This window comes from Astatotilapia calliptera, chromosome 7 (assembly GCF_900246225.1).
Source record: "Astatotilapia calliptera chromosome 7, fAstCal1.2, whole genome shotgun sequence".
Lineage (NCBI taxonomy): Eukaryota > Metazoa > Chordata > Actinopteri > Cichliformes > Cichlidae > Astatotilapia > Astatotilapia calliptera.
Window position 1 is genome coordinate 32,842,624 of NC_039308.1, and position 12,049 is coordinate 32,854,672.

At 40.2% G+C, this 12,049-nt stretch overlaps 1 protein-coding gene across 25 annotated transcripts in view; it reads right to left on the reverse strand.

Moving 5' to 3' along the window:
* Positions 1-12,049, reverse strand: part of cacna1bb (calcium channel, voltage-dependent, N type, alpha 1B subunit, b) — a 233,958-nt gene that overhangs the window by 91,707 nt on the left and 130,202 nt on the right. For 18 of the 25 annotated variants that reach the window (XM_026174415.1, XM_026174409.1, XM_026174408.1 and 15 more), the window contains exons 7-10: positions 8,751-8,854; positions 6,179-6,294; positions 5,984-6,073; positions 801-890 (exon numbers count right to left, since the gene is read on the reverse strand). In XM_026174415.1, coding sequence (XP_026030200.1) covers positions 801-890; positions 5,984-6,073; positions 6,179-6,294; positions 8,751-8,854 — 400 coding nt within the window. The remainder of the gene's footprint in view (positions 1-800; positions 891-5,983; positions 6,074-6,178; positions 6,295-8,750; positions 8,855-12,049) is intronic. The other 7 variants (XM_026174414.1, XM_026174412.1, XM_026174411.1 and 4 more) reach the window with 1 other exon arrangement.

Here is a 12,049-nt window from a genome sequence, read left to right on the forward strand (position 1 = left end):
TTAAATCTGCTCCCAAGCAATAAACTCGTTCATGGCCAAGAATGTAAACTGATTAATTTTTTTTTTTTTTTAATCTCCCCATGGGACATAAATCAAACCATTAAATCACCTAAACACTCCTTGAAATTTACCTGCAGCTGCTCATTAAAACTGTGCACCTACTACTTCTGTGCTGCACAGCAGAACTGCAGGCATTATGAGTGAAACCAGTGAGATGAGACATGGAATATATATGACATCTATTCCCTCAGCAATGTTTTTTCTAAAGAAACAAACAAACAAAAAAACAGTCATTAGATCAGATAATGGGGAAAAAAAAGAAGGCAGCTAAATTGTTTCATTTACCCTGCTAATGCCTGTTTCCAACCCACAGACAAGCAATTACACGTTGGCTTTGTTGGGAAGCATGAAGTCCCTTAATATTAAAAAGTATAATTTGAATATGCTGCAGGTGATTCTCCTGCTATTTCAACAGCCTAATTAGAAAAGTTAATTATGCTCCTTTGCCCTCAAGGTGATCCACAGCCAGGAGAAACTTTAGACATTCGGTCTCTGAATCCAAGAGCTGCTAGAATAATATACATTATTAAGATCTTTGGCCTCGTGTTTAAATGTTGCAGAGACATGGCATCCTGATCTGATAAAGGGAGGCGACAGAGTCAGAGAACGTGTTCACTGTAGAAGATGAGCCTTTATGGGGGGTTTATTGTAAAGGTCGTGTTTGTGAATAGACAGCATGTAAAGGTCAGGGGTATCCTGCTGGTGGACGTGGGTAAAAAAAAAAAAAAAAAAAGATTTACCAACAGAGGAGATGTCTGCGAAAGGATCCTCCCCCTCCTCAGCGCTGATCAGGTCGTTTTTACCCTTCTTCACTTTGCCTCGCTTCAGGACTGTAAAGAGAACAGCGCAGATGTAAAAGGATAATAATATATATGAGGATACAGTAGGACCTGTTCTGCTTCATCTGCATTATTTAATGCAGATCTGTGAAAGTGAAGTTGATTATGCCAAGAAATGCTAGCATTTTCTTTTTCCAATGGAACAACTGTGTGCGTGTGGTGAAGATGGGTGAGCTAATTGGGAGCTATGAATAGCAGGCATCAATCACGTTTTTCATTTGGAGATTTTCTGCCTTGCTGCTTGAAGTCGGCCTTGGAATGAAAAACCGCCAGCATGACATGAATGTGAGGGTCATGTGACCACTTCAGTGCCGTTGGAGTGGTGGGCTCGTTCATTAAATCCAAACGCCTGTATATCTGCTCGGGAAAGCAGCTGAGAGGCAGGAAGGAGGCTGAGAAAATAAATACGGCTTTGAGACCACTCCAAGTCTAATTCTTCATCATCAAATCTCTTTCTGTAACTGAATCCCAGAAACCTTTGTTCCCTCTTCAGAGAGGGAAAAAAGCAGCTATGAAAATATCAACCTGTAAAAACTCGGTTTTTGAAGAAATGCCTGTACCTGCACTAAGATAACATATGTTTTGGTTGGCGGGTTTGCTTTGTTGTAAGCATTATATAATGATTCATTTATAGGAGCTCAAAAAACAGCCAAACTGATTTGAAAACAAGGAGATATCTGCACAAATGATTAAATTAAAGAAACCCCATATTTGTGAGAAAAGCAACAGATGTTATATTTTAATTTTTTTTTTTCAAATTTCTGTTCTTTGAAAGTAATTGAAAGCAGCTGCCGCACATCTTTTATCTATAAATGAAATATCCAGCCTGTAGAGTACGTTATAAAAAGGCTAATTTCCTCAATTTCTTATCATTAAAAGTCTTAGTAAATCATTTCAGAATAAAGAGTTTTATAATCCTTTTTTTCTCCAGACGGGCAGCTATGATTGACACTGTGCTCCGCTAATCATACCTGTCATTCATCTGACGGATGCCAAATACATATTTTCTGCTTCAACAACATCAGAGCGGTTTTTCTAAAGCTGTGCCTCATACGTTTTAATCCTCCATTTGTAACTGATTGAGGGAAATAACGCTGCTGACTACTGTCATTTTGCTGGAGTCATTAGCATGCATGTGTATCAAATGTGTGTGTATCAGTTTACCGTCATGTATGTATGTGTGTTGGTTCAATAGGTTTCCTTCAGACTATCGTTGTTAATCCCACTAATTAACCCCTCCCTTCACATCGGGCCTAATGCAATGACATCATGAGGAAGAGACAGAGACAGAGACAAAGAACAGTGAAGATGAGAGGGCAGAGTGGAAACCATGATTAGCAATCAAATGGCTGGCTAATCATAAATGCTGATATATTTTGCAGTCATGACCAGCAGGCTGCACTGTACTGACAGCATATTTTACAGATGTTCACTAGGACTTCATGTAACACTCCGCGCTATATTTTATATTTTATTTTAATGTTAAATGTAATAAGAGTAATTGTTTGAGTAAAAACCACTAATTAGCACAAATACAGTTAAGATTATAAGTTTACATAGTACACTCACCATAGGCATGAATGTCACAGTAATTTTGGGCTTAAACTATTTATTTTAACTGCTGGGTGCACAGGTTTTAATGTATTTTGGATTTTCTCTAATTCCCATAGAGTTAAAAGTATACATACAGGCTCAAAATACAAAATATGAGTAACTGTATTCTGTTAAAGTTACCGTTTAAAAAGGTGGTATTTAGAATACAGTTACTTTGTTGAAATAAATGGATTACACGGTGGTATTTTCCTGTTTCCTGTTGTTGCGGGTCAGGATGTTCTGTTGTTCCAGGCGGCAGCGTTACGGTTGCCATGGCTACAGGGTGATGCTCTCTCTGCGACTGTAGCTGTGTCCCAAAACGTCGGCTGCATCCTCCGGAGGCCGCATTTGAAGGCCGATTACGTCACAGCCAGGCGACAAAGGCTGTCCCAATTCGTCGACTCCTACAAATTCGTCCTTTATTTCCCTGAATTTGAAGGATGGGTCGGGTGTGTCCTTCGTGGCCCACCATATCCCAGAATTCATAGCGCGGCTCAGCCAAATTTCAGCTGCCAACAATGGCGGCCGCTAATAAGTTTTAAAATTAGTCTTATTAATCTTTGTTGGTCGCAAAATAAACTTTTAACATATTTTCAGGCGAGAAAGTAGCTGTGTAAATTACAAATATGTGCTTGGTTTATCAAGATATCGCATATTTGCAAAAGTGTGCCGATGTTTTCGGAGACGTCTGTTACCCACCAGCTCGATAGCAAGCCGGGGGGTTCAATGGTCACTCCAGCCGGCGAGAGCAGCGGACTCCCGGCTTCATCGTTTTCAGACCCCCGCTCTTTCGCTACTTTCGCGATTGTGGCTCAAGAGTTGGGAGTTCGCCTTGTAATCGGAAGGTTGCCGGTTCGAGCCCCGGCTTGGACAGTCTCGGTCGTTGTGTCCTTGGGCAAGACACTTCACCCGTTGCCTACTGGTGGTGGTCAGAGGGCCCGGTGGCGCCAGTGTCCGGCAGCCTCGCCTCTGTCAGTGCGCCCCAGGGTGGCTGTGGCTACAATGTAGCTTGCTATCGCCAGTGTGTGAATGTGTGTGTGAATGGGTGGATGACTGGATATGTAAAGCGCTTTGGGGTCCTTAGGGACTAGTAAAGCGCTATATAAATACAGGCCATTTACCATTACTCAGGTTAAACATGATATAGAAGTCACTCGGATAACTTAAAAATGTAATTGTTTGCCTTTTTTCTGTGTTTTATTTGTTCCGGAGTAAATCGGTTTGGCTGAGATCAAAGTTATTAGATTATTAGATTAAATAAAACTTTATTAATCCATCGGGTGGGTTCCTCCGGGGTTTTCACACAGCTGAATAAACGTTAAACAGAAATGTGAGACGGTCGAGAATTTACGCCAGTGTCCTGTTATATTTTAGATAGCAAGGAGCAGACGGACACCGACACAGCGGTGACGCAAATCTGAAGGCTAGACCGTCCAATTTCACAGCCTCGCACTTCCGGCCTTCTCGGTCTTCGAAGGACCCGGCCCACGTAGACCGCGAAGCGCGAAGGCCGGGTCCTCCGAAGGGTGCAGCCGACGTTTTGGGACACAGCTTGTATGTTTCCTGGGTGAGAGAGGCCTTTTTGTTGTTGTTGTTGTGCTAAGGTAATAGGCAGAATGCTACAGGCATAGCCCTGAAGAATGTAGCCTCATGGGCAGTGTAGTCCGTGCTGCAGGGAGAATGGACTGCCATACCCGTTATGTGTCTGTGAGCGCGAGGAGGGAGAAAAAGGAGAGTGGAAAAGTACGAGTTGTCATCGAGCAGAAACAGGAACTGGAAGCATGTAAATATAATAATAACCACTGCAGCCAAGAAGAGTGCCTGACGAGCCCAGTTGTAAGTAAGCTATTAAGACTCGACTGTACACTGCGTTTGTGTTTTTCTCCGAAACAATAAGTTCCGTTGGAGCAGCCTTTCAATGCCTCTCTCTGTCTCTCGCTAGCAAACTTGACCCAGACAACAAAGTAAAACTAGTTTTCGGCTACGAGCCCGACACAAACCCACCGTATTAGCCAGAGGTCCCTTTACTACGGTTTGTAGCTGCGGACCTTAGATAATAGTAATAAATCACATTCATGTAGTTGTAAACAGCATATTAAGTAATCCAAAGTATTCAGAATACGTTACTCTCATTGTAACGTAACGGAATACGTTACAAAATAAATTTTGGGGCATATATTCTGTAATCCGTAGTGGAATACAAACCTTCCCAACACTGCAAATGCACACCTCCCCTATATTTGGTTAAATGTCCCTTAGCAAGTTGTACTTCAGTCAGATGTCTCTACCATCAACCAGCTTCTGGTTTAATTCTTGCTGGATATTTGACCACCTCTTTCCTGTTTTTAAGAATATAGTCCTCAAATTTTCAGTATGTTTGAGGTCAAGGCGTTTATGCATTATAGTTATTTGGTGAAGCAATTAATTTGGCATTAGCAAAAGAGCAAAGATTAGCAAGCTAAATACATAAATCTGCTAATGGTTTGTCAGTAATATTAACTGATAATAACTGTTATAATAATTCTGATGTGTTATGATGCAAATGTCTCAAAAGCCTGGAAACAGACTAAACATACTGAGGTGACTGACTGGTTAAATTTAAATAAAGAACCTTAAAGATTTTAGATATATGCTAATTATCTGAGAATTGCACAACAAAATCTGTTTAGCCATAGATTATTTTTGCATGAAAAGTTAAAAATTGCAAGAACAACTACTTTGTGTACTCTGCATGTTCATGGTTTTCAAAGATCCAAATAGTCACTGCTAACTTCAGGCGGGACTTGATCCTAATCCCCCTACAAGCTGTTTGCTGACAACCATTACACAAAAACACGACAAACAAAACACTAAATAACTACCAGCAAAACATACGTGACACTGTGAGATTAGACTGTAATAGAAAAGAAGAAAGAAAACAACATTCAAGCAAAAGACCACAACAGCCATCTTAAAGTTAAACAAATAAAATAAAATGAGGTGTAAACTGCATGTCTCAAATCATATGTGCAGTCATTTCAAAGTGGTTCAGGGTGGGGTGTGATCTCTGAAGAAGAGTTTACAGTACTTTTGCTTGAAGTGCTCATTCTTAGTGCTCAACAGCACTTCTAAGGCTAAAACTGTGAAAACGACATGCTGCAGTGTTACATGCCAGACAATTTTTTGGCTGCTGCATTGAGTTCCTGGACTTCTGTCATCTCCATAGGATTGCCAGCTAGCTTGTTGGGTTTAAAAAAAAAAAAAACTCTAATCACAGTAATAATTTGCATCATAAAAGTCCATGCAACAAGTAGACAGGTGAAAAAAAGAGCCAGATCACATCCATGACTGATGACTTTAAAATGATCCATGTGCACAAGTTTAATGATGTCCAAAAGCAGTCATGAGATGGAAACGATGAGCCATACCGTCTCTGTGCCTGGTTTACCATCGGCCTCCTGTGGTAATGGACCATGGTAAAGCAGGCAACAGATACTCAGCCCTGTTTTCACCTGGAAGGTTTTGTTTCCTCTTGTACCACGCACCGTCCAGTGGGGACTTCTCCTCTGCAATCTCATCCTCCTCCTCCAGCAACACCTCCTCTGCAGCGAAAGAGAGAAAGGGAAAAAAAAAGGGGGATTTTCTTTTTTACCCTTTTTTTTTTTTTTCCCTAAACACAACCATGCTTTTTGAAAGATGAGTCTAACCTGCTTTGCAGATCCACTCCAAGTATCCGGTGAGCTCTCTCTCAATCTGCTGTTGCCTGCGAAGCTTTAGAAACTCCTGTCTCTTCTCCACACGCTCTCGCTCTTTGGCAAATTCTCTGTTGAGGCAGGTTTTTTTTTTTTATATATACACAGCAAGAACAGATTGCATTAACATTTAACATGTGGTAGTTTGCATTTAAAGACTTTTTTTATGTTTGGCTCATGTAAGCAGATATTGATCTACGTAAGACACAGATAAACTGTAGATGAAGTTGAGGTTCAAACAATTCGGGCAGATGGATTAATAAGGTCAGAGTTAAGATGACAGCTGGGAAACTGTTGAGGATATGCAAGAGGAAAAAAAGGCTGCTGGCATAGCCATAACTCTCAGGAGATATTTCCAACATTTTCAGACATGAAATGTTTGGGTGGAGAAGAAAGCTCATGATGCTGTTTCATGGCTCTGTGAGATAGGACTATTGGCAGCATATGCACTTCACGTAGAGAAAACAATGAATCGTATGATATAGTATTTTTTCCTCAGTTCTGTTTTAGGAAGCATGTTTATTCAGTTTTCAGTTGTCGCACACAACTTTCTTGTTTTAAGGTCTAATATGAAGCTATAAGCAGCAGGCTATTAGCTTAACATAAAGACTGAAAGCAGCGGTATGCATATGACATCTTTTTTTTCACAACCTCTGTAGTAGAATCATTTCAGGGATTAAGTTATTCAACCTTAGTAGTGCTAGAGTATGTCTGACTTTTCACTTGTGTTATTGCGATAATAAGATAAGAAAAGATTAACAAACAGCCTTTGACCAGCATTAGAAGTGCCTGCTCAAAGGATTTTGTTACCTTGTTGATTTCCTCTACTTTACTATTTATGCCTTGTATATAGTTAATGTAAGTTAATGGATTGGTGGCACACAGTCATCAGGAAGCATGATTTGGAATACTGAACAGTTCATAGTTTTTAATAGTTTCATGAAAACCAGGAAGATGAGAGGGCAAAGTGATCATTTCACCGAAGGAATATGAGCTAGCTGTTGTTGGATCATCATTTTTCTCAAGAGCTTCATTTTAAGCAGCGTTTCCTTACGACGTCCAGACTAATGATCAAACATGTTTGCTTTAATCAAGAGTTTAAAAAGACAAGAGGCCGTGAGTCACGGCAGGTGAGGCAGGGCTCTCTGTGACCATAGACACAATGAGATGGACAGACGTTGCCTTTACGAGTGCAGAGGACCAGGATGATTAAAGCTACCGAGCACAGGCTTTTCATTACACAAGACAGGGAAAGACAATGAGAGGAAGAAGGTGAAAAGGAGAAGCAGTAGATGATAGAAAAGCATGCTGAATATTCTGTTGATTTACTTGATTAACACTCAGTTTCAAGCCATAAGATAATCTTATTTTTTGCTGCTCCTATAAACAGCTACAATGTGGCCCTAAAATACTTATTTGTACATACAGGCCACCGAAACAGCCAGAAGCTTTAATTTAATGTCCTTTTAAAGATTATAAAATATTCTCAAGAAGTCTAATAGAAACGCATCCACTAACACATTCACATAATTTAAGTGACATAGACTTCCATTTACTGCTTATTAGCTTGCAGCATTTCCTGTCATATGGATGTGATGAGAGGATCCAAACATCAGTATGGAAGTTTATTTTTGCACTACTGAGAAAAAAGCTTACGTTCTGAGATATGTAAATTTTAAGCTACCTCTGAGTAAGTAAAAAATCTTGAAATATGTAACTCAAAATTTTAAGTTATTTAGTGGAAATTTTGATAAGATCACCAAAAATATATACATACTGTATACAAGGGACACATGGGCACAAGTCTTTATCAGTTGGTAAAATTCTATATTTAGCGTTTTCAATCTCTAGTTCTTAGTTGCCCCCAACACACACTCACACACACAGTTTGTCATCCCTGTGTTCATTTTCTCGTGTGCTACATGTTCCTGTCCAAGTACAGTGGAACCCCGACTTACGAATGCCCCATTTAACGAAAAATTCAAGTTATGAAGGCACTTAACGGCAATATTTCTGCCCGTGTTACAGCAAAATGCCCGTGTAACGAAATCTGCTGGCTCTGATTGGCTGAGTCCAGAAGGCCCACAATGCCTTCCGAATCATGTGACAACCCCCTTGGCTTCCGTACTTGCGCTTCGCTGTTCCACTTGAACGACGTATTGTTGTTGCAGTTAGCAATTAGCCTATCGTTCACTCAAAAGGCACGATGAGTGCTTCGACTTACGAAAGACCCTTGGGAATGAATTAATTTCGTAAGTTGGGGTTTCTGCTGTATTAGTATTTGCTTCTTTTGTTCATTGACTTATTAAAAGTTAGTTTTCTTTGACTTTTTGTCTCACTCTTTCATTTTGGCACATCCTTTGACACAGACTGTGAGAAGCTGAAATTCAGTGAAAGAAACTGGCAACCTGACAAAAACAGCAGGGGCAGAGGTGATTTCAAACAAGGCAAACAACATAATGATCGTAAAGAAGAGAATATATAACTACAGTTCACCCTTTAGGTTTACCTGTAATATATGACTTACCCAGAAAGAACACCAAGCACCAGGTTAAGCATGAAGAAGGAGCCGATGATTATGAGAGGGATGAAGTAAAGCCAGTTCCAAGTGTTTCCTGCGACGTCATTGGTCTGGACACACAGAAAACAATATTAGCATTAGTACTGGTATATGTAGATTTAATTCTTCTGTGCTTTGTTGTGAGATGCACTCTCAAAATCAAATTAAGTTAAAGTTTGTATACGTTAAGCTCCAAGAACATTTTCAGTGTCTTTGCCAAACTCTGAAAAAAATGTGCAAAGCTTTTATTTCCAGTGGGAGTACAAATAAATAAATTCTCATTTCATTCATTTAATTAAACTCATAAATAAAACAAAAAATCAAAGAAAAAAGAAGTGCAAAAGGACACCTGGGCTGACTGTTCATTTTCTTATTAAACTGCATGCTCAGTGTAAGGTAGTAACTACACTTTACTAAGTTAATGAATAAAGTTTTGAATAAACTTGGTTCTGTATTATTGCTTTTCTTCAAACTATTTTCAAATTTTCATCCACAGCTCTGAATATAAATGTATTTTTCACTACTGTGGCTGACAGAACAAGAACTTTTGCCTACTTGCCTCATCAGAAAAACAACTTTTCAATTAAATAAAACAAAACACTGAAAAAAACAACAACCCAACACTCTATCATATCAATGGGGTCCCCCAAAACAGCCCAGCTAATGTTCCTCATGCAAATAACTCGGTCCTCTATCAATGCCAAACAGAAACCTATATTTTAAAAATAAATTGCTCCTACACAAACAGAGAAACAGAGCATTTAAATGACTCTATATTCTCACTTCAAATACACAAACACAAACTGATCACCAGTCCAAGAAGGCACACGGCACCCCAACTGATATCAGGTAGGTGCAAAATGCAGACAACACAAACATAATAATTAGATCCCTGAACATTAGATGCATATCTGACGGCTGAAATCCAAATCACGAGCATTAATCTGCTGAGATACCAGCCTCAGATGTTCACTTGTGTTTCCAGTGTTTCCGTGCTTAGTGCAGATGGTCAGACCCACAATGAAACATAAAAGAAAAGCTAAAAAATTAGGATCTACACTTATGGTCATTTAGTTCTGTCTGCTCTGTGATTTGTGACACACACTTGTTTTTACACACTTGTTTTCATGTTTTAGTTGGGACATCCAATTGACATTATGCCATCCCTAGCATGCTTTCTCTAGCATTACCTAGCCACTTCCCCTAACCATAGAAAATAAATGCCATGGCCTAACCCTAACCTAATTATAGCTCTGACACTAAAACCTTCAAACTCAGGGACAGGTATTTTTTCCCCCATAAGGGACTTTTGGTCCCCACATATTAGCATTCCCATTTTTGGTCCTCACAAAAATATCTAAACATGGTACATACGTACACACACACACACACACACACACACACACACACACACACACACACACACTTACTACTCTATAGGATCCTGTGATTATGAAGTACTGTGTTCATATTAATGCAGTCATTAATGCCGAGTTTTTGGACTTTCCTCATTTATTGTTAGATCATTTCCTTAGTTATTTTTATCAGTAAAGTAAAACGAGTTTGTCTCAACAGCTCAGATTAGATGATAAACCATTATTTTAGCGTTTTTACAGTTTTTCTCAAATGCTAAAACACAAAAGCCAATCCTCTAAACAAAATGACCAGTTGTCTAAACACATTTACTAAATCTAGCCATCATTTACCAATATCATAAACACATGTCACATGAAGACACAATTCACAGGAGACAATCCTCCGTTGTCATAAATCTAAACACATCTTTCCTTGCTAAAACACAAGTTGCAAAAGAACTCATATTCTCAAATGAAAGCTCATGTTGTCACGGTCCGCTGTGACAGACCGTGTGGAGAGTGTGTGGAGGACTCAGGTGCGGACACGAGTGATAAGGAAGTGAACTTTAAACAAAAGCGAGCCTTTTATTGTGGCTGATGAATACAAAAGAAGCAAACCAGAATAAGGGCCGCACAAGAGCAATAACTAAACAGAAACCTAAACTGGGAATAAACTAAGGTAAGGCTATGACTTGGAATACAATAGACCGGGCATGGAAACACGGAGGGTGGGAACACAGACGACGCGACACAGACTGTACGAAACACAGAGACTAAATACACATGAGGGATGATCAGGGGAAGTGGATGCACACGGGGAACACAGGTGACACTGATAATCATAACAAGACACGGCAGGAGTGAACGCAACACTGATGGGAGATGGGCAAAATAAAGCAGGAAGTACACAGAGGTTCAAACAGGAGGAGAGAGAGCACGGGGAGAACGCAGACATAACGGGCTGGGGAAAACATAGAATAAAGCACAAAGAGAGACGAGGGCTCATAAATACACGGAGGGGCACACAGGGGGTAAGAGTCACGAAGGGAAAACACATAAGGAACAACGTAACAGATCAACCCAGGAAGCATGGCCTAAATAAAGAACAAAATACAAAAATACATGAAAACTAAGAATACTGGGCCCACATGGCCCAGGACCATGACACATGTGATGCAACATGCTTGCCACAGTCAGCAATATCTGAACACAATGAACACACCTGGCATCATTCATTACACACAACGACTCAAAATTGAAGACACCTGTTGCTAATGCTGTGATCACATGTATAAAAGCAAGTTCAGAGTGCACAGTATGCTGAAGAGTCCAAACAAACACAATGGATGAAGGCAGAGTCAGGGGAAGAGGAATTCGATGCAAAGGAGGGAGAAGAGCTGGCCCTGGAAGAAGAGGAGCAGGCCAACGAGGAAGAGGAGGAGGCCCAGGAGGGAGAGCAAGACAACCTCGCACCATCATTACGGACGAGATGCGAGCAACAGTCATTGTCCATGGCATGACAATGGCTGAAGCAGGACTAAGAGTAGGGGTGGACGATATAAACGATATACGATAGAAACGATATAAATTTGGCCAACGATAGAGATTTTGAGTATATCGCTCTATCGCGATAGCGCATGTTGATGATGTCATCAAGCTGCGCCTGTTTTGGTCGAAAGCATCGCAGCGGCTAAAACCATTATCATCTGCAAATTATGGCGGGCCACAGTCATAGCAAAGAGATGAAGCACTTTTGAAATATGGGGAAAGCCAAAAACTGCGCTTCCTCCACTTCCGTAACAGTGATTCATTAATGCTGAATTTTCTCGCAGCTGTTCTATTCCCGCGTTGTTGCAGTATATTAATAACTAACCTCGTATTGTGGATGAATAATCTCAGTTATTCTCCTGA